The 23586-nt window shown below is 37.7% G+C and overlaps 1 protein-coding gene across 3 annotated transcripts; it reads left to right on the top strand.

The window, feature by feature from the left end:
* The first annotated feature begins 9023 nt into the window (after positions 1-9023).
* LOC103705985 (rRNA-processing protein efg1) lies at positions 9024-18958 on the top strand. Of its 3 annotated transcripts, XM_026804224.2 has the most exons (8): positions 9061-9429; positions 11242-11407; positions 11519-11646; positions 11968-12106; positions 12340-12451; positions 17272-17335; positions 17446-17682; positions 18712-18958. In XM_026804224.2, exons 1-8 carry the CDS (start codon positions 9277-9279, stop codon positions 18715-18717), a joined length of 1005 nt encoding a protein of 334 aa, XP_026660025.1. In that variant the 5' UTR covers positions 9061-9276; the 3' UTR covers positions 18718-18958. The 3 variants fall into 3 exon arrangements, with proteins under 3 accessions (XP_026660026.1, XP_026660024.1, XP_026660025.1); XM_026804225.2 differs by lacking the exon at positions 18712-18958 and having other exon boundaries at positions 9024-9429; positions 11278-11407; positions 17446-17900; XM_026804223.2 differs by lacking the exon at positions 18712-18958 and having other exon boundaries at positions 9055-9429; positions 17446-17900.
* Positions 18959-23586: the final 4628 nt, after the last annotated feature.

Genomic DNA, 23586 nt, shown 5'->3' with positions numbered 1-23586 from the left:
AAAAGATAAGCGTGATTGAAATGAGAATGTTGAAATAGATATACGGTAATAAAGAAAAAGGTAAAATAGGAAATACATGCATTCATAAAAAAGATGGAGGTAGCATAAATTGAGAAGAAGTTGAGAGAATGATAACTTAGATGTTTTATATATATAATGAATACCAAGAGACGCATCAATATGAATAAGTAATTTGATATAAGTAGAAAGAAAGAATGTAGAGATAGACTAAAAATCACATAGAAGAAAGTAGTAAGGAATGACCTGATATTACTATATTTTTTAGAAAATATAGCTTTAAACTGAGTGGAATAGAGGAAAATTATCCATGTAGCCGGCTCCAACTTGTTTGAAATCAAGATTTAGTTAAGTTGAGTTAAGTTGCATTTATCATTGATGTTTTTTGGTGAGCAAAAGAGATTACCCCTAAAACAACTCACATCAAACTTTGCAAGTCAACACCATATGCATCAACAAGCTTTAACACTAATATTAGGTGGCCAATTGGGTGCAAACCATTAGGCAGTGTTGAAGAACAAACCATCCCAGCTTTACCACCTTGATTACGCTTCCGGCACGTACGGGAGTGGCTTTACACTGTAAGACTACAGAGACAATATCAAATAAGCATGGAGGAATATGAGAGTTGGAGCTGCCAATAGTGTTTGCAACTTATATGATATTTCTTATTATGTATGAGGGCAATTTCCTGTTGCTCTCTCTATGTCCATACAATAATTAGCCTCTCATTGATGATCGAGTGAAAGAATATTTTTTTATTATTATTAATCAAACAAGTTTTGCTTTAAATTAATAATCAAATTGAAATTTAGAAATCAATATATTTAGCAAGCAATGCAAATGCTAAGCACAAGCATTTGTGTCCCCTTAATTAATATTATTACCCTGCACATGCTATGTGAGAGAGGTGGCATATCCATGGTGGATATCTGTTGGATATCTCACATAGGGGTGGCAATCTAGTTGGGTTAAACTAGATATAGGTCGAGTAGGATACATGAGAGATCAAAAAAAATCTGTTACCTGTTTACTAAAATGCTCAAACATTCATACCCAAAGCTAGCCATTTTATTGAACAAGAGACCTAATCTGACCTCGTGTGGACATTTCCACTTTATAAAGTATAGCCTATATAATGTGTATGTATGCGAAAATTGTTATGGACGGCTTAAATTTTGTTAAAAACAAATTGCATGTGAGGTTTTATTTTTTATGTAGAGGCAAATCATGAGTGGGAAATTATAAGGAGTTTTGTAATTTATTCTAGATTTCATTAAAAATAAATCACAGGGATTTCTTTTCATGTAGAGCAACACATATGGTGGGGAAAAAAAAATAAAATATCTTGTAATTTGTTGTGCCCAGTTACTATTTTGTTTGGAAAGGACCTGCACGTATGCACACACATGTGTACGGTGGTGGTGAAGTGCGTGCATGTGTGTAAGCACATATGCATGCATGCAGGTATATATTTATCTATTTTAGTGATCAAGATATCTAGACATATGTTTTTATTGTTAGGAAAAATTTAAATGCGCACGCGGCCCGAAATTTGGCCGCGTGCGCGTTTAAGAGGGAAAGCAAAAAGGTAACGCCCAGCGGGCGTTACGCGTTTGGTTTCGGAAACAACCGAGGATTTTCAAAGAAGGAATTAAATGCGCACGCGGCCGGTGTCGGGCCGCGTGCGCGTTTGAGAAATAAAACGGGCATGCCCGTTTGAATTGGAAACGCCCAACGGGCGTTTTTGGTTTAAATGGGAACATGCCAGCGGACAGGCGCACGTTGCCCACGTTCGCGTGAAGAGCGCGGACGCGTCCGCGGAAGGCGCGGACGCGTCCGCCAAAAAGACCATTTTGCCCCTGCGTAAAACCCCTATATATACCTCCTATTTCATCTCTTTTGATACACGAAAAATTTCAGAAAAATAGTGGAAAAATTCTGAAAAAATTCTTCTCCCTCTTAGCCACTTCCAAATTTTATTTTACATTTTTTATTCAGTTTATTTAGTTCTTTTCATTCCGTTCTTTGCTGGATCTGCAAGTCCGATCGGGTTCGCTTTGACTTCTTCCGAGACGTGCCGAAGAAAAGGTTGTAGGGTCGTCGTATCTCCGAGAAGGATTGCCGGGTGACCCGTACGTGGGGGCAAATACTTCTTTGGGACAGCGTCTACGCGCTTCGACCTGCTTTCAATCAGGCTACTTTCTTCTACCTTTATTTTTAATTTAATATTAGTAGATTGGTAGGATTTGAAATTCTATGATATAAACTTATTAAATGCATAGATTTACTTTGTGCTAGAATAGATTTATTTTGTATTAAAATAGAATTATTTGAATGCCAAATGATATGCATGTATATTATTTCCTTTAAGATTTTTTTTTATTAATTGAATTTATAGATTTATTTATTTAGTTAGGAGATATATTGCTAACAATCCAAAGAAGTATTTGTTTTTTGTTAGTAATATATAATTAATTAAATTCTTTATTACAATTATGGCATGTTAGATTTTAATTGCAATAATTGTTTTTGCTAGCACATCATTAATAATAAATTATTCTAAAGAGTTAATAATTTGGTTAACCTCCAAGAGGTTTATTATACCTCCATTTGGACTCCTCAAGGAGTAATTTCCAGATCCCATTCAAACGAGAAATTCGGAAATTGGTTGATATATAATAATTAATCTATTGAATTGACTTATTAGATCTTAATCAATTATTCTAATAAAGAAATAAATCTTTTAATTCATCGAATTGACATCTTAATTACAATAATTGATTTGCTACAAAATTAGTAATTAATTATTCTAATAAGAAAATAAATCAATTCTACTATATATAATTTATTGAATTGATAAATTAGATTTCAATTACAATAATTGTTTTACTAGAATTAAATTTAGTAATCAATTGTTACTAATTCGGAAAGGTCAAACAAAAAAAAAAATTCAAAAATTAGTTAATTCGTTTAAATTTGCATTTAGGTTATTTTAAATATTGAATTTGTGTGATTTCTAGTGATTATATCCACTAACTAATAGTGTCTAAGAAAAGCTTGTCAAAAAGGCATACGTGCCTAAGAAAGGCTGGTACTTAAGTGAGCCTAGTGCTCCACCACCGATCTGGAGCTGATCTGGCTATTAGTTTTTAGATATATCAATTAGACATCCAAAGTTCAATATAAATATTAGTGCAATCTTTTGACATAGATTTTTTGCCTTCAATCAGGTTTCTGTCACTATTCTGTAACCCTGATCCTATGGCCTCAAACACTAGTGACCATCTTAGTGCCAAACCTGAAAAATTTGATGGCCATAACTTTAGGAGGTGGCAGAACCAAATGCGGTTCTGGCTCACCACATTAGGGTTAATCTCAGCCATAGGTGAAAGTACGACCGAAGTTGATAACGGATCCAACCCAACTACCTCTTCCAACACTGAACATTCTGCCTCCACTAGCACACCCTCTAGGACACCTGATGAGATAGATTATCATTGTATCCATAGAATCCTAGGTGCTCTTTCTGAGAGGCTGTATGATATCTATTACACAGCCAAGAGTGCCAAAGAACTCTGGGACACCCTAGATAGCAAATATGGTCTTGATGATGCTGGGGTAAAGAGGTTCAAGGCCTCCGATTTCAATAAGTTTAGGATGGTGGACTCAAAGCCTATGAATGACCAAATTCATGAATTTGAAACCCTGATCCACCAGCTTAGGGCTAATGGAACCAATTTGGATGAATCATTCCAGGTAGCCTATTTGATAGATAAACTACCTACTTCCTGGTCTGATTTTGCTAAGACCCTGAGCCATACCCAAGGAATTCTCACCCTAACCCAAGTCTTAAACTCCATTAGGATTGAAGAGCAGCATAGGCTTAGAAATAATACCTCTACTGGACCTAAAAATAATGCATATAATGTAGAAGCTCCTCCTAAGAAAAATCAGAACCGACCCTTCCGTAAGAATTTCAAGAAGAAACCCTACAACCCTAGAAACCCTAACCACCACTACAATGGGAAGCCTATTCAATCCCAGGAGCAGAAGAATAGGCCCTAAAACAGTGGATGCCATATTCATAGGTTATGCAGCCAATAGTAATGCCAATAGATTTCTGGTGATAAGTTCAGAAGTAAATGATATTAGTAACAACACTATCATAGAAGCTAGAGATGCAACATATTTTGAAGACACCTTTCCACTTAAGACTAGAGTAGATAGCGGTATAGCTAGTAGCTCTAGTAGAATAAGGACAAGAGAAATAGAAGTAGAAGCAGAACCTAGGAGGAGTAAAAGATCCAGGGTAGAGAAAACATTTGGAGATGATTTTTATACCTTCCTAATAGAAGACTCTCCAACTACCTTTGAGGACGCAATGAAATCTTTGGATTCACCTTTTTGGAGAGAAGCTGTGGATAATGAGATGCAATCAATTATCTAAAACCATACTTGGGAATTGACTGATCTTCCTCCTGGTTGTAAAACAATAGGATGCAAATGGATCTTTAAGAAGAAACTTAGGCCTGATGGCTCTGTAGATAAATTTAAGGCTAGATTAGTTGCCAAGGGCTTTACTCAGAGACCTGGGGTAGATTTCTTTGATGTTTATGCACCTGTAGCTAGGATAACTACTATTAGGGTCCTTATAGCATTAGCCTCCATTCATAGATTAGTGATTCATCAGATGGATGTTAAGACAGCTTTTCTAAATGGAGACTTAAATGAAGAAATTTATATGGACCAACCAGAGGGATTTAAAATCCCAGGCCAAGAAAATAAAGTTTGCAGACTAGTCAGATCTCTTTATGGTCTTAAACAAGCACCCAAGCAATGGCACTTGAAATTTGATGAAACCATAATGACATTTGGATTTGAAATCAATAGCACAGACGAATGTGTATATCATAAGAGAGTTGGACACAAATTTGTGATCTTGTGCCTTTATGTAGATGATATACTGATCTTTGGGACAGATCTTCAGATAATTGATGAAGTAAAACAATTTTTAAGTCATAAGTTTGATATGAAAGACTTGGGACAAGCTGACTTAATTTTAAATACCAAAATAATTAGAAGTGCAAATGGAATTGAGTTATCCCAAAGTCATTATGTTGACAAGATACTCAATAAATTTAATTATTCGGATTGTCAGCCTGTCTCTATTCCATTTGATCCCTCTACTCATCTTAAGAAGAACTTAGGAACTCCTGTCCTTCAAAGCCTATATGCTCAAATCATAGGCTCACTAGGATTCCTAACAAACTACACTAGGCCAGACATAGCATATGCTGTAAATAGACTTAGTAGATATACTGTTAATCCAAATAGAGATCATTGGACAGCATTAGAGAGAATTCTTAGGTATCTTAAGGGTACCAAGTCCTATAGTTTGCACTTTAGTGGGTTTCCTGCTGTTCTAGAAGGCTATAGTGATGCCAACTGGATCAGCGATACCTTAGATGTTAAATCCACCACAGGATACGTCTTTCTCCTAGGAGGTGCTGCTGTGTCTTGGAAATCCACCAAACAAACCTTAATATCTAGGAGTACCATGGAGTCTGAACTGATAGCTTTAGACACTACTAGCACTGAGGCTGAGTGGCTCAGAGATCTACTTATAGACCTTCCTGTAGATGAGTCACCTTTACCACCTGTCTCCTTACATTGTGACTGTAAATCTGCAATAGATAAGTGCAACCAAGAAAATGCCAATGTAAAAATGAACAGGCACTTAAAAGTACGTCATAAATCATTGAGATATAAATTGAAAAATAATGTTATTGCCTTGAATTTTGTAAAATCAGAAAATAATTTGGCTGATCAGCTTACAAAAGGTTGATCTAGAACAGTGGTTCTAGAGTCGTCGAGGGGGATGGGGCTTAGCCCATAAAGATAGATCACCACGGTGGGAACCCAACCTTAAAAGGTTCAATGGGTAGAAACAAACCGGAGTGTGACTAAGAGGAGCACTATTTCATGTTTTCCTCATCCCTATGGCGCTAGTGCTCATAAAAGCAAGCGGTAGGATGAGTTCGTTTGTATAACTCTTAATGAGTCCGAGACCCAAGAGGCAGGAGCTTCCTTGCTAGCTTCCTTATTAGGACTCACCTATATGTGCAATCGTGAGGCCGCGATTATGGGAAATGGGCGATTCCCTAAAAAGCACATGATAGATACCTGCGCATGGCCATAATAGCGCAACCCGCTTAGAACCCAGATCGGGCTATATTATGTGTGCTGTTGATTTAATCTGAGCCATGGACCGAGGTTCAAGGTTAAGACCACCTTGGCTCCACAGATGTAATCAATTGTCACTAAGTGAAGGTTCAAACCGAAAGGTACCTACACCTATTACATAATATAAGATATCCAGCAATTTATTTTGATTTTAAAATTATTTAAATTTTTGTGGGGGATTGTTAGGAAAAATTTAAATGCGCACGCGGCCCGAAATTTGGCCGCGTGCGCGTTTAAGAGGGAAAACAAAAAGGTAACGCCCAGCGGGCGTTACGCGTTTGGTTTCGGAAACAACCGGGGATTTTCAAAGAAGGAATTAAATGCGCACGCGGCCGGTGTCGGGCCGCGTGCGCGTTTGAGAAATAAAACGGGCATGCCCGTTTGAATTGGAAACGCCCAACGGGCGTTTTTGGTTTAAATGGGAACATGCCAGCGGACAGGCGCACGTTGCCCACGTTCGCGTGAAGAGCGCGGACGCGTCCGCGGAAGGCGCGGACGCGTCCGCCAAAAAGACCATTTTGCCCCTGCGTAAAACCCCTATATATACCCCCTATTTCATCTCTTTTGATACACGAAAAATTTCAGAAAAATAGTGGAAAAATTCTGGAAAAATTCTTCTCCCTCTTAGCCACTTCCAAATTTTATTTTACATTTTTTATTCAGTTTATTTAGTTCTTTTCATTCCGTTCTTTGCTGGATCTGCAAGTCCGATCGGGTTCGCTTTGACTTCTTCCGAGACGTGCCGAAGAAGAGGTTGTAGGGTCGTCGTATCTCCGAGAAGGATTGCCGGGTGACCCGTACGTGGGGGCAAATACTTCTTTGGGACAGCGTCTACGCGCTTCGACCTGCTTTCAATCAGGCTACTTTCTTCTACCTTTATTTTTAATTTAATATTAGTAGATTGGTAGGATTTGAAATTCTATGATATAAACTTATTAAATGCATAAATTTACTTTGTGCTAGAATAGATTTATTTTGTATTAAAATAGAATTATTTGAATGCCGAATGATATGCATGTATATTATTTTCTTTAAGATTTTTTTTTATTAATTGAATTTATAGATTTATTTATTTAGTTAGGAGATATATTGCTAACATTTTTTCCCTATGAAAAAGGATACATATGAATTAAAGAGGGAGACTTTAATCTTTAAAGCCTCTTGGTGCATTTGAAAATGCTAGAACCATGGGTAGCTTCAAGATTTGGGGCAAGTTGCTTGAGGTAAAACCCATCATATCATCGTTTCAATTGCCAGTCCGACGTGAAAGTTGGTCATTGACTAGCTTGTGATATAGGCGCTCAACTAGCACAACTTATTCACCCTTGTACCTCACTAGACTATCACCCTTGTACCTCAACTAGCACTCCTTATTCCCATTTTATTGATCGTTGCTGTAACTATGATAGCTTCTATTTACTTAAATATGCTGAAATTATAACATTTAATATTAAAATAAAGATGATCATCATAATGATTGTTTTTGCCATTACTATTCTTAATGATTGTTTTTGCCATTACTATTCTTGTGTAAGCAAGAAGAATTATAACCAACACCTCATGCATTGGCCAAGATTTTAGTACTAATACAAATTAGCCAACTAGAGATTTCAGTATCAAGAAGTGTTGATGAGAAAGCCAAGTTGGCTGTATGGTCTACCACTTGATTACCCTCCCAAGATACAGGTGATGTTAACACCCTAAAACCATCAAGGCAGACTTCATATTAAATAAGCATGGATAAATAAGAGAGAGTTACGAATCCAGTCAATTTAAAAGATTATGCCCTCTAAGCTCCTTTTTTTTTTTTTTTTAGCCCTTTTTTAATGGACGAGCGCAGATGAAGAAGCGGGAGCGTAGACTTTAATTGCCCTTTATGAATTTGTAGGATAAGAAGTGCGAGCAAAGTTACCTATGTGGCCTTCAATCGAGAGAAATTATACTCTACATAGTATGCACTGCGCGACCATGCATACAGCCAATCACAACCGTTTGTTTTTATAAAGGTGTGCCAAGATGAGCCCTTCATGAATGAGGCTTATAAAAATGAGCGGTTATGATTGGCCACGTGCATAGCCACATGATTCATGCAGTGTATAGAGCCAAAGGATTATATTTTATAATAGATATATTTTTTTGGGTTTTTTGCATGAATGCTCTCTTAGATATAGAATTTTGCATGAATATTCTTCCAAAATTAATATTTGCATGTATACCCTTGTAAAACACTTATTTTACTATTCTACCTTTTTTTTATCTTTGTTTTTGTATATATACCCATACCATCTAACGCCATTAAAAAATTAACAGTTTCAAATTAAAATGACTAAAATATCCTTAATGGGATAAATGTGCAAAACAAAATATATATAAGGCCATCGCGATGGAGGACCAAAAAGTAATTTCAAAATTTTATTTTATTTTAAATTAAATAAATATGATTTTTATTAACGGTGTTAGAAGAACCATTATATTAGGGGTATTTGTGCAAAAACAATATTTTATAAGAGTACGGAACTAAATATAAATTTTAAGAGGTTATTCACGTAAATTTAAATTTTTAGAAGAATATTCATGTAAAAAAATCTGTGTTTTTTAATCTGGTATAATATTTTAAATTATATTTAAAAACTAGACCAATGATACAAATGTTAAGTAACAGCCTTATATATATCCGTCACAAAAATATACAACGTAACGAATCTTTTCCCCTCAGCTGTTATTACATAATAACAACCGTTATATTAACCCATGTCTCACGCAAGCCGGCTCGGGCGGTTCAGCGTGAGAAGATCGAGAAGCACTCGGGCACGCTGTGCGCTCGGCTTCCAGAGGAACTTAAAAGGCTCGATAGGATGCAGCGAAGGTAAGTCTGTCCCCGTCCCCCAAAAAGAGAAACCCTAAAGATTCCCCGACTCGATCATTGAATCCTTCGCTGCGCTCGCTCTCCCCCCAATCGTAGACCCGCCGGTGATCTGATTCGATCTCCGGCTCGGGGGAAGACCGGAGTAGATGGCCCATGGCGGCTATGCCAGGCGTCGGGTCGAGGAGCGGCGGCCCCTCGGCCGGCGATCGAAAGGGATAGGATATGATAAGAAGAGGAAGAAGAACAAATCCGTCTCCCTCAAGAACCAGATCCGGTCCACCGAGCGGTTGCTCCGCAAGGTATCCAGTTCCTCTCCTTTTCTGATTTTATTCCTGATTTTTTATTGGTTAATTAGGGTTTTTGGGTAATTGTAGTCTGATTCTTGGGCGGGAATTCACTGGCTTCTTATTCTTCTCCTTATTCTTTTTGGTATCTTTTTTCATGATTGCTGGTTTCTAATTGATAGGCTTCAGAAAAAAGGGATATGTATTTGCATGCATCGCAAGGTTGCCTTGCGTTCTTTAATTAATTTTATGTTTCTTTGGAGCTAGCGATGCAAACTTTGAGCTTTATAACTGAGTAGTCGGAAATTTTGTTTCATGGTAGTCGAATCTAATCCTACTGGGTTATTTTATGGTCATAATTTGTTGTTGTGTCTAATGTGGTTTTCTTGTCTTTCTCATATTATGGGCATTTTAGGCTTGCTTCATTATGGGGATAATTGTTTAAAAATGGCTCATCCAGGCACAGGAACCTGCGCATGTGTTTTTGTCATTTCAATCAGTCCTGCCCGATCACTAGGTGGTGATAGATATGAGAGAAATCTGAATGTCGATTAGTGCACCGCCAAATGCAGCCTCTCTGTTTGGATATTCCTTCTGGGACAATTGTTTAGTTCATAACCTTCAAAATATGTCAGAGAGATTGTAGGGTGAAACATGATAGTAGCAACATATGCAATTATGTGGGGTGTTGTGATTGGTGACACAGTTGGGCGTGGCACGTAACACATGCATGCCTTTTATTTTCTTTTTTAATTTTTTATAGCAACTTGGACCTGTCCAAATCAAATCATCATGTTATGTCCTGTCATTTTTTTAACCTTATAGTGTCTTTTCCACAATGCTTGTAATGATTTCAGACCTTTGCAGCATGTATGTTGTCCTTTGTTGGGCGAAAGTGGCACAAGTCAAAGTCGTTCACTTTGGGAGGCTTTGGAGCTTCTCCCACCGTAGTTGCCGAAGTGGGTTTTTATAGTTAGAATTTGTAGAACTAGATAGAAGTCCCAAACTGGCCAGACTTCACTGCGGTGGTTACTTCAGGCAACCAAAGAGCCTGTAATGTGCACTTATAGGAAAACTTCACTTCAGAGGTGCTCACTTTTGGGCAACCAAACATACCTGTTATGGAAGCCTATATGTTTTATGCGGCAGCTTCATCTTTGCATTGAAAAGTGTAAAGTATTCCGATGATGCATTGATTATGATGAATTGCATAAGTTTATTGTGAGCCTTTTTCAACCAAATTCACAGATAACCCATCAACATAAATCTATGTTAGAGTAAATATTAAATGATTATCACTTATGTTCCTTTATTTTTAAAATTTTATTTTGCCATCAAAATTTTGATAAAGCATTCCCTAAGCTTTCTAGTGGCTATTGAGTACTCGCATGACTTTCTAGTCCTGCAAGAGAGGAAGAAACACCTGGTAAGAATTCCACTTAGCACCACGAGATTTTGTTTCTGTTTGTTTAAGTGTCTTAAATTGGAACCAACCATATATTTCCATATTTTCTTGTTTTCTATTATCAATCTTAGATAAACTAGGGGAAATCAACTTAAGCATTTCAACCTTATTTCAGCAAACAGCCCTAAATCTGATATTAAAATGTAAATTGAAAAAAAATCAAGAATTCTGCAAAAAGTAGATCAACTATAGCCATTGAAATTTGAGTCTGACATTTTCACATTTGATCTTGCGGTGTGGTTGCTTGTTTTTGGATTTACATCATATTATTCTTTGAGACAAGCATCTAGATAGTGTTCAGTTCCTACACTTTTTGTAATGGTAACCATTTTGTTATCTGCTACATGGACATTTTGCTTCAGTGGATGGAATTTTCTGACTTCTTGATTGTTTTCAAGGACCTGCCAGTTGAAATCAGGCAGGCTCAGCAAAAGAAACTGGAAGAACTTAAGAAGCATCAGGAGATCCAGAGTCGACTAACTGTAGAACGTAAATTACAATTGAGAGACCGAAAGATAAAATTTTTTGGTACGTAAGTTTCTTCGTGTGACCTTTTAGCTCATTGGCTGGATGACATCCTTGTTCTATGTTCTTTATGTTCTTGTTGATTATCTTGAGCTTGTTGTTTGTCCAAATTAGAGAGGCGAAAGATTGAGAGGATGATAAGGCGGCTTGAGAAACAACAACGTTCTTCATCTGATCATACATCAGAGGGGAAAATTTCTGATCAGCTTTCCAAATTAAGAGAAGATCTTGAATATGTCAGGGTAAGCTATATGCATGACATTTCTGTGAAAGTGATTAACTACCTTTTAGAGATCTTATTTCTTGTGTTATCCTTTTCTTCTCTGATTCTTGTTCAAATCAAACTTTAAAAAAAATTGTCAGAAATGATAACTCTCCAAGGTTATCATATACCAGCTATGTTATGCATTAATTATTACTGCAAAAAGTCTTTTATCTTTGCTAATTATGTGGTTTAATTAATATGTATGCGCTTATAGTTGCATAAATCTATGTCGAATACTTACGTCCCGAAACTTTTGTTTCCAAACTAAGCATCTAATTGATTGTGCTCTCTAGTGCAGTTCTTTCCCAAGACTGAGAAATATGTGTCATTGTTTGTTGGCGGAGATAATCCTGATATTGTTGATGAGAGAAATAAGTTGCGTAAACAGATTAAAGCCAATCTCATGGCTGCCGCAGCTAGTGGAAAAGAATTAGAAGGTACTTTAGTTCTTGGATTTTTTTTCCAAACATTTCTATGTTCCATGGTTTAATGTGCAGTTGTTTACTGCCAGCTTTCAGTATATTTAATGATTTAAGGCTTTCTTGAGCAAGATTATAAGCTTTCAGTAGTTTCCACCTTTGATTGCCATTTCTATCTACATTATCATATCTTATAGTTCTTCACAGAGGTTTGTGGTGTGATAGGATGTTTCTTCTTGTTTGCTGAACAGAAACAGCAAGTGATGATGATGCTTTAGATATGAGTGAAGACGATTTCTTCTTGTCTGGAAGTTCAAGTGATGAAGCAGAGGCAGATGATGAATGGACTGATAAAAGTACTAGGTACATATATATTTGGATAAATTTACATGAATTACATCCGGTTCTATCTGAGTATGGTTGGTTTGATTAATACCTTTTCCTAATCCTTAGCAAAATATGTTGTACTGGTACCGGTTGGCGTACCGGTTGCCTACCAGACCGGTACGGTTCCGGTTCAGACCGGTTTGAATCGGTACTGAACCGGCCAACGCGCGGATGCGCACCCGCCGCGTTAAATGCCACAGATGCCACTCTGTGGCATTAAACGAGCCCGTGCGGGGGCGCGCCCGAAACCCAACGCGGGGTGCGCTACCCTGAGGAATCGCGCACGGGCACGGTTCCTAGCTCGCGCACGCGCGATTGCACTTCCCTGAGGACAGGTACCTGTGCGAACCGCTCCGGTTCGCATTGGTACCGGGCTTGTACTGCTTTGGAGTCGGAACCGGAACCGTTTTCCACGCTTGAACCGGTCCGGTCCCGGTCCGGTACGGGCCGGTTCAGCATACCATGCTCCTTAGAAACTTAAGGATAGTTGCCAAGGAAAGTTTTCTACATCACTCAAAAGGATGTCTTTTCTTTTTGATCATCTTAGAATTTCAATGTGCTTTATGAAATTACTATCTTTTATAGTGGGGCTTCTTTTGCCCAATCACATGAGAATTTGATATGCCTTTATATATGTTAATAATGCCATTCAAACATTTTAGTTATTTCATGTTGAAATATGTATAGTATTGCAGATTTTCTAGCAGAAATAGTGCAATTTAACCTTGAAATATTCTTTTTCCATTCAGCTGCCCATCATCAAACTTTTACCATTTATGTGTGGCTTTGGTATGTAGAAGACTCAATAATTTTTATGAGAAGGTGCAATCTTATATGTAATGGTGGTCTAGTATTTACTAGGGCGAGCTTGCTCTATGTGGTGGGAGTCAGTAGCTACAAGCCAAAGGACTTGAGCAATTGAGCTATTTGTACAACTTGATGTCTAAGCAAGTTTGTACTGTATCCCAGGAAAAGGTGGCGAAATATTCAAGGTCTTAACATTACCATAATATAGTTGAAGGAATGCTTCAGCTTTGGCCCATGATTGCCTGACCAGTATCTTTCCACCATAGTTCTAATATGATTGTGACAGGCACATGGTACTTTGCTTTTCATCATTCTTAAGGCTGCAAATTGGTCGGGTTGATTCGTGACCCGACCCATTGACCCGATGCAACCCGTTCTTGGAGATTTGTGGAGCCCAGGTGGACTCAAATATGTGACATGTTCCATATTTCGGGTCATGTTTGGATTTCATAAACTTTGACCTGACCTGACCCGATCCGTACACTATATGGGTCTATTTTGAGGCTTCCGACCCAATTGAAATTGACCCCAAAAAAGTATTCCAAATCATTTCTTCTTTTCCTGTGTTAAGAAAAAAAGCGCTCAAACTAATCTCACGACATTAAGAAAGGCCAACTGTTGAGGTTATTAACCTCTTGAAACAAATTACAATTCTAGATAAACATTAGTTCATGGAGTTTTAACCATGTTAGCTAACAATTTTGTGGAAGTCAAAAATCAGTTTGATTCATAGGTAAGAACAATTTTTTTTTATGAACTCTTATTAGTAAACAAATGTAGAACTGCACCCGAATGGAACCTAAATATTTTGAGTTGGGTCCATGTTATATATGACCACAACCCTATTTGAATGACCTGCTGAGTCTAAAATTTTTTCTATGGGCCCAATCTAACCCAACCCAACCTGATCCTTTGTTTGAGTCTAACATCAAGACCCGTACATGAAACTAGGTCAGATCGGGGTCAAGCATGCTTGATCCAACTTGACCCGTTTGCAACCCTAATCATTCTATACCTTACTCAGATTTTATTGGGTTGTAGTAAGGCATCTTGGCAGGAGATACAAAACTGTTGTTTTTAACCTCTGCATATTTGTTAGGGAAGCCTAGAAATCTTGACCTGTCACCTCTTGACCTTCACACACACACACACACACACACACACACACACGCCCGCGCGCGCACACACACATATTAAAAGTTCTGCTTTTTTTGCCCTTGTACATGGAACACTAGGCAAATGAGATCACTTTAAAAATCACACTGATTGAATAATTTATTGAATATCTCAAACAATGAGATATAATTTTTGGAAGCTATTGTGTTTTTTATTGAAATATGTAGAAAATCCTTTATTTTGTTTAGATAAGTTAAATTGGTTGAAGCATCAAAAACTTTACTCTATAACAAATTGCTAACAATTCAATTAAATAATAGCAATCAATTGAAAATTCTCAGACTGCTTTCAACTTTGACGAAATGTTGCTATATGAGGTTGTACGGATCACACCTCGATATGGTATCTGCCACTGCATGCCGCCGTGTTTGCTCATGCTTTATCTATTTTTTTGAATATCACGGTATGATATGTTACCATATACCCTCGCTATGTCTCGATACACTTCAGTACAAGGACTTATTGTATGGTGGTACTGTTGTTGTTGAGACCTTGCTTTGATGTATCATTTGTTTAAGGATTGTATTGTCAATTCTACAAACCAAAATATCTGTAATGGTTTAGGCAAAGTAGATTCAAGCAATATGTGTCATGAGGTAAATGATATCGAGCACATTGTGGTGAATGGTCCTTAGATAAAATCACGGAAATTTGTTGGCTCATCAACTTTGCATATGCAGCTGTCGAAGGTAGTGGGATGGAATTAATGAATGCAGATACAATCTGATGTTGATGTAATGGTGGATAAATGTATGGATTTTTTCTTTCTCTGCTTAAAATGTTATTGTAATTAAAAATTAGATGTACAAACATAACCCATTGAACAGTGTTAAGTGGATCCATAGGGAGGTTTCAACTTTCAAGCATGTTTTCAAAATTTTTTTAATACAACACTTTAGTTGTTATGCATCCTGCTGGTTTGCTATCTAGTTGGGTCAGGTTTTGCTAAACCAAATCTATACCCATTCAGGTTTGGGTTCTAACTCTTGTTCCATACCCAAACCACTGAAGGATCGGATGGGGTCTGGGTTCAGGTTAGATGGAGGTTGGATCTAAGTACCCATTGGGTATCAAATATTCTTGAAGAGTTAATCAAGCTAAACAATCCATGCTTTGAGAAGTTCATAAACATCCAATACATGCTCCACAAATTGAATCATGAACAATATGCTCTTGATGGTTAACTATATAACAATAATGGACTAAAAATTGAAAATATACACTTTATTTATAGTCAATTATAAATACCCAAATTTGGTCTAACATGTTTATATATATGTATATGTCAATATATGTGTGTGTGCGTCTGGATTTATGTATGTATGATAAATTGGGTAATATATACGGTTTCAGGTTGGGTTGGGTATAAAAACCTCAAACCAAGACCCAACCTGAAAGTTTCAACAGATCTGACTTTGATTCCATATCCAACAAATTCATTGTTGGGGTCGAGTCAGGTCCGCATCCGGTACCAGATTTGTGGGTCAGATTGACAGCCCTATACTGGTAAAAAGCTTAGACTAGCAAGTGGAACGGCATGGGTTTGAGTCCCGAAGCAGTCATTTTGTACAAAAGTTGCCATAAGTTAGGTCTATCACCAGTCCACCCCTCAATTGCCAGGATCATAATTGGGCAGTGGTGTTTCTATGCACTGCAGGATGTGTATCGTTATCATGTGGTGCTGAAACTTGTTTCATCTGAGAGTAAGTTGGGAAAACTTATTTGAGAAAATAGATTCGAATTCATTGAGTAAAAAAAAGTCTTCCAATTTTTACTATTTTGGATTACCTAATTTTAACGAGTAACTATGTATTAACCATCCATCAAGCCACATGCTTAATCCTTATAAATGCATCATGCACAATGTTAAAAGCATAATTGCAAACAGATTTGCTACATAAATCAACAAATCGACTACAAATTCATATATAAAGAACTTATTAAGTAAAATAAATAGTAATAGTGCATGCATTTTAAAGTATTTGAGTTTAACTGATATCTGTTTAAGATAATGCTTTGCTCTTTGCAATTGTGTACATGTAAATATGCAAAATAGTTAGATACATACTAGGTCAAGACATCTTGATATGTGAACAATGATAATAGAGTTCAAATTGTGCTAGAAAGACTTCAACGTAGTAAGGATAAAAATGCTAGTGTTTCAAGCACTTGCACAATATATATCTTGCCAGTATCATGCCTGCAAGGCATTAGCACATTTAGTACATGGCACTTGTGAAACAAGTTACCCTATGTTAACATATGGTATATGTCATATTGTACATAATCTCAACCATCATAAATGGTGTGCCTTCAGCCTTTTCCATAGAGGTAGAGGCTGATCCTTTTGGAAAGATAGTAGCACCCTCATAAATGGTATATCATATAGTAGCACCCTTGTAGCGTCGAGAGTTTAATTTGGTGCCTAGCACACTGAAATGGATACTGTATGAGAAAGTTATATCCTTCAAAAGTTGCTGCTTGGGATTAAATTGTGAATGCAGCGGATCTTGCTCCCAAACCCTGTCCATACCTACCTGAAGTTGCTAAGTTGGTCTGCAACCTTCTGGACCAAAGGGCAGCTTATATGATGGATAAAACAGATTTTGGCATTTTGAAGGTTCCAGTTCAAACATGATTATATCAGATCTCAAGCTTTAATAACACCATCAAGCAACCATCTTGACATGCATATGTTCTTCTTGTCTGTATGTATTTTTATGGAAAGAGTATCAGATCCAGTCAGTGAAAGAATATATTGACTTTGTAATTTATATTGATACTTGTATGTGAATTTGTTATATTTTTTGCAGAGAACCAGCTTCAAGTGCTTCTGGCAAAGCAGCATCTGGCATGTCCAGTGATGAAAAAAATCAGGTTTTTCCAAGAGTGCCAAATTCTTTTCATTTTCCTTTTTTATTTTTGCCCAGCTTTGGTGGGTTATAACTGCTTTACTTGGCATGCATTTTGCGCTTACTTCCACACAGAGGCAGATATCAGCTCGAGTTCTCATGCCGCCTCCTCGTTCCTTGCCTCCAAGCAGAAGCCATTCTGTAGGTAAGGTTGATCTGTCAACATCCAGCAACGCATCAAATAGCAGAAGTGGCCCTTCCTCCAAAAACTGGAGACCTGTAAATGCGCATGGAGATCATAACAGCAACCTGAGTTCAAATTCTGATGCTCGTAAGCCTCGCCGGAAAAGAAGACCAAAGAAGAAAAAGCAGGTGTGGTTTATATTATGACGCATCTGAGAACTTCTATTATTGTAAAATTTACTTTGCTGCACATCATTCGCAACACTTCCATCATTTTCATCAAACCCGTGCTACATTTACATAGAACCTTGGAAGACATGTTTTAGAACATTGCAGTTGTGTGATAAAAACAGTCATTCATTTAATGTCTCTTCTGATACCCTCCATCAACAAGTAAAAATGTGGTTTCAATGCACCTTACCAGAACCCTTCCCCTGGGTTGACAATAACAAACGGGAGGTCACCTTTTATGTATCGTGAATAAATGCATCTATGGACCAATGGATGAGTTTCTCATATATGATGCTGATTTATAATAATGGTGAACCTGGTTTTGCAGTCCCTAGTCAAAACCGTAAAAAACAAAACCTTATCTCATTTGCATGTTCATGAGCCTGTAGAATCTGATTTCCAAGGTATCCTTCTGGGGCATGTGATTGGTCTATAGCTTCAATCTACAAACTTCTCTTTTTATTTCTACTCCATTTAGCTCGGATGACCTACTGATGAAATTCTTGTTGGTTCCCTTGTTCAAGACAATCTAAAGGGCAAAAAAGCTTTTAAATATAAACTTATCCGCTGTCTGTAACTAATCGATTTAGTTGTTGGAGTTCGTGAACTAGATCTGCTGAGACAAAGGTGCTAAAAAAAAAGAAAACAGGTTGAACCTTTTGCAGCGAAGGTGCTGTTTGCTTTTAGACGTTATACACGTAGGAGGTGAAAATAGACCATTCAATACATTGCCACTGAAAATACATGACGTTCTGCTGATTCTTCATCAGCAATATCATCTGTTATTTTAGGTCCAAAATGAAGTAGCCCTTATTCTCTAGTAAAAGGTCCGTTTTTTCCCTCTTGTTTCTTTGAACACCAGGTCTTTCTTGCTTGATTCATGCTACACATTTAACTATACAGATTAGCAGCCTGTTTGTTCAAATCTCTTTGTGCTTTTTCTCACTGCAATGGAAACTCATTTTTGATGTTTTGTTCTCTCCGCAGGCATGAGTAATGGCAGCCGTGAAAGGGAATTGGACCTGATGGTTCTGTGACATACATGCATCCACACTGTTGAATTCTAACAAATGGATCTTGTTGTTTGTGTGCAAAGGATTTAGTCTATATCAACTGAAAGGCAATGTTTCTCCATATAAGTATATTTTGTCTTTTTTTTTCATGTTTTAGTTTTTCCCATTTCTACTCCGGTCTTATGATGGGTTATCTATTTCCAATCCAAGTTTGATGACCACCCTAATTGCCTCTGCCTGGTACTTGAGTTTTGAGTGTTAACTTTGATGGTCTTCCATTAACGTTATCCCCTTTCCCATTAAGTTTAGTTTCCTCAGATCATTGATTTTGATTTGTTAACTTTGATGGTCTTCCATTAACGTTATCCCCTTTCCCATTAAGTTTAGTTTCCTCAGATCATTGATTTTGATTGGTCGAGCACTGACAGATGATTGTGCTCCTAACAACATTACATGATTATCTAACATGATATCCCCAACTTAGACATTGATGCTCAAGTCGCATGATCCTTAGAGTCCCATACTATGTTCTTTTTCCTCTCTTGTTCGTTGGGTTAGCGTGTTTATCTTGGACAATATTTTCCGGAAACAATTTAACATGGCTATGCACAGTGGAAGAGCTTTAACTGTTACTTCTAGTTCATAATCAAGTAGTTATAGATTATTTGTGAAATGATGGTAGTGAAAAGATCAAGTGGAACTGAGTGAAGCAGCTGGACATATCTAAGGCTCCCTTGATTATTAATTAGGCCAAGCAGTTCAAATATTTTATGCTTTCCAATGAGAGAAAAAATTACCCATGTTACCTGTAATTGAAACTGGCATAAGGTGTGTTACTGGATCTTTAGTCATTCTGTGGCAAAAAAGTTTACCGAATTACCCCGTGCTACCTGTAATCAGACCTGGCAGGAAGAGGTTTCGTGTTATTAGATCTGTAGTCATTTAGTAGCAGCTGTACAAGATTTTGGTGGAAGTAATCGATCAAAGCTCGTGACCAACTGTAATGCATGCCAAGTTTTACTCAAAACATATTCTTCTGAATCTAGCTGAGATGGCTTCAAAGAAATTGTGTGGTTCTGTCAGAGACTGTCCTAGTCAGCTATCAAGATGTGCAACCATGCAAAGTACATTCTCTTCTGAGGGTTGTAGTCTATCAATCACATGATCCGTTTATGTTCTAATGGAATCTCTTTCATACAATGTTATCATCAAACTTAGCTTTGACGATACTGGTAAGCAGGAGGAAATATTCTGCCATGTAATTTCTTGGAAGTCTACTTAGATGCCTGATACTCCTGTCTCAGTACATATTTCAAAAAATGCTCATCCTCTTCCATGTCTACTTTTATATGTACTGCGGTAGACGTTTGAAATTCTGGGAATGAGCATAGATATATCACCGAGGAAGTAAACAAGATGAAATTCTTTGATATTGCCCTTAGCTTCTAATTGTTTACATAACTATCAGATTCCTTGACATTATCTCTCTTCTGGGCAGTGTGGGGATGCAGGGGCCCTGATGGGTGTGGATACGGTAAAAACAAGAAGTTTGTTTAAATACTAGTGTTTTGTTTCTCTGGTCGAAGTTACTTGTTTTTAGATCAAAGTATCAGGTCAGGCGCCTATACTAAATTGAGTGTTGGCATTGAACAAAGTATAGGAGAAGAAAATTAAATTTTCAACCACTCCTGGAAACTGAACATCCAATGGATATGGGATTTACAAACTTGGACATGGTTTCTCTCAAAGATATTCCACTGTCAAACTCTTAACTGCCGATTCCATCTCCACTGTTTCCTCCAGTCTTCTTATTCTGAAGTTTAATCGCGACTGAAGTCATCTCCTGAACAGTTTACCTTGCCTATTCTAGACCCATCCATCTCTCATCTCCGTTATTGCTAGATATAATGCGTGTCTACTAAAAGATCGTAGATGTTGATAGATTTAAAATTATTTTAGCAGGGATTAAGTGCTAAGTGCTAACTATTTAAGATTTTATTTGATATCTCATGTGTTTAACTTGGATAAGTTTATGTTGTGCATATTTGATATCTCATATTTGATATCTGATAAATCACGATGGTCTGTATTATGGAGGGTTTGGGATTCTTGTTATGGATGGAATCAGTGAAATCTCAACTTGAAGAAAATTTTTCTCCTTGGACTCTGACAGAATCTGTTGGTCGTAAGATCCTTCCTGTTAGAATTTTAGCTTGCTTTAAACTTCTAAGGAAAAAAAAAAATCTAATTACAGTAATTATTTCAATTGAAAGTCAAGAAATGTGACTACTTTATATAGTGTTAGGATTAGAATTAAATAGGGATTAGATTAAGATAGCACCTTTAGTGGCTTGCTCGATTTAGTTTATTGGCATCTTAGTTGCAGCTTCTCCTTGACCCTTTAGTAGGGATGACAGCAGGACGGATATAGCTTGGGTAGGCTATTATATGCACTCAGCCCTATAGTTAGAACCATGTATCCATACCTACCTTATACCTATCTCGAGGTGGGGCGGAGCAAGTAAAGTTAGATGAGGTGGATAGCATTACAAATATCTTTTTTTTGCATAAAAGTTAAATAAATAAAAATAATGTAAAAATAAATATAAGTACTTCACATAATATTGAAGAACATATGAGTCGTAAATATAGAACATTATAAACCAAATTTTTAACAAAAATAGAAACAACAAACATAAATATTATTGCTTAGATAGTCAAATATCTTTTAAATTAAGAAAAGCAATTAACTAAAAAAAAAATAACCAAGCATGTATTTTGTAATCTTTTATATGATTAATCTTATTCATGGTTTATCACAATACTTTCTTCTCTATTATTATCATAATCATTATAATCCTCAAGATTTATATATAATTAGGTAGGATTCAAGACGGGCTGCCATTATCTATATCTATCTTGAATTTGCTACAAGTTTTAAAACGAAGACCCATCCCCGTCATCAACTCTAAACAAGTATAAAACGCATTTTGCTAAAGTTAGATTGGGTTGGATATCCAATGAGCAAAGTAAATTGTCAACCTTATCCTTCATTTTTTTTTTTTGTTTCTTGTGCTTGACTTCTTCGCCCTTCTTCTGATTAATATGAATATATCAATGTTCTTTTTTTTTCTTTGGTAGAATTTACTTTATTTTTTTAATTTTTTTATTTTTTTGGGGTAAAAATAGCATTTCATTTCAAATATCTCAATTTTGAGTACATCCTGCCAAATCAAAAGAAAGTAAACAGCGTAGCAGATGGGGAACACCTGCTAAACTCGTCCAAATAACATCCCCAGAATGTCGTGCCATATATGAGGCGACCCAGTCCGCTGCTCTGTTCACCTCTCGATACACATGAACTATTTGGATAGCGGACAGCTCCTGTACTAATCTGTGGATATCTCGGATCAACGAGTAGCCATCTCCATACCTATCTGCTCTCCGTATCCAATCGATCATCGTAGCGGAGTCTTCCTTAATACTCAATCTGTCGACACCCAAAACTCGTCTCGCATACATGATGCCCTCCCAAGCTACTCATAGCTCTGCCCCTATAACCGTCAAGTCTGGTGTACTCCAACCACCACCAGCAATCAGCCACCATCATGGTCCCTGACAACAAAGCCCACTCCACCGGCTACTCCATCCATCGCCATGCCACCATCAAAATTTACCTTAAGATAACCAGGATGTGGGGTTACCCAAGAAAGAGAAGATAACCTGGACGCTAAGACAGCGGAGCAGGTACCCCAGGTATCCCTGACCAACCCAGGTGAAGTTGCTGATACCAACAAGGAGACCTCCATAGCCAGGGACACGACTCTGTCCATCACTAGCCTTGGGGGTAACCGTCTACCCTCAAACAACCGGTCATTTCTATCTAACCATATATGATAAGCCAAATATGCCACTACAACCCCCAGCTCGTCTATGCTAGGCCTCCGAACAAAGTTCCTCAAGAAATATAACAAATCCTCCACTGACTCCCACCCCAGGGGTAGAGGCGCCGAATAACAACTCCATATCTGTGCAGCCCTGGGGTAGTGAAGTAAAACATGGCATATGGACTCCTCGATGTCTGGATATACCTCGCAATGCTGAGCTATCCGCATCCCCTGTCTGACCAGCACGCTCCTAGTCGGAAGATAGCCTCAGGCTACCTTCCAAAGAAAGAGGGTCACACGAGGATGCACTCTCATCCTCCATATCCAACTTGCATCAATCTATCTACCTAGCTCCCTGCCAATCCACACATGAAGATCTCTGGCGCGCACTCTTGACCTGCCCGTCGGCTCCCAAATCAGTTTGTCTAGCTCCTTCCGTGACGGTACTGGTAAGGCTATCACCTTCCCCGCCAACTGCTCCCCAAAAACCTCCCGTATCAAAGCCTCACCCCAATGTCCCTTTCCTGGGACAATCAAATCACTAACCCTGAGCCCCTGTAACCTGTCAGTGTCCACCATAGTCGGCAAGCGACTAATAGGTAACTTAGTCACCCAACTATTCTCAAGGACATCAATAGATCTCCAGTCGCCCACTACCCATCTGATCGCAAGTGTAGTGGCTCTGACACACATCTCCCTCCATATGGGCGATTTATGATGTCCTGTACGAGTATCAATCGATGGTCTGCCATACTGGCTCTCATCAGAGAAGACCATATACTATCCGGCTCCAATAGAACTCTTGCTGTATGTCACATCACCGATGCCTCCCATCTCACCAGAAGTGATGTCACCTTCAAACCGCCAAGCTCAATTGGCTAACATACCACCTCTCAGGATACCACCTCTAATAGGAAAGAGTAACATTTAATAGGAAAACTATTTTTAAAAGTTCAGAATAA

Source organism: Phoenix dactylifera, chromosome 16 (assembly GCF_009389715.1).
Source record: "Phoenix dactylifera cultivar Barhee BC4 chromosome 16, palm_55x_up_171113_PBpolish2nd_filt_p, whole genome shotgun sequence".
NCBI classification, from domain to species: Eukaryota; Viridiplantae; Streptophyta; class Magnoliopsida; order Arecales; family Arecaceae; genus Phoenix; species Phoenix dactylifera.
This window is presented reverse-complemented; position numbering and strand designations above follow the sequence as displayed.

Bases quoted from the DNA above. Each gene is read 5' to 3' on its own strand.
- LOC103705985 (XM_026804223.2), top strand. From the start codon at position 9,277: ATGGCCCATGGCGGCTATGCCAGGCGTCGGGTCGAGGAGCGGCGGCCC. The intron at 11,647-11,967 runs GTAAGCTATATG...TCTCTAGTGCAG, and splicing joins AAGATCTTGAATATGTCAGG to TTCTTTCCCAAGACTGAGAA. The intron at 12,107-12,339 runs GTACTTTAGTTC...TTTGCTGAACAG, and splicing joins TAGTGGAAAAGAATTAGAAG to AAACAGCAAGTGATGATGAT.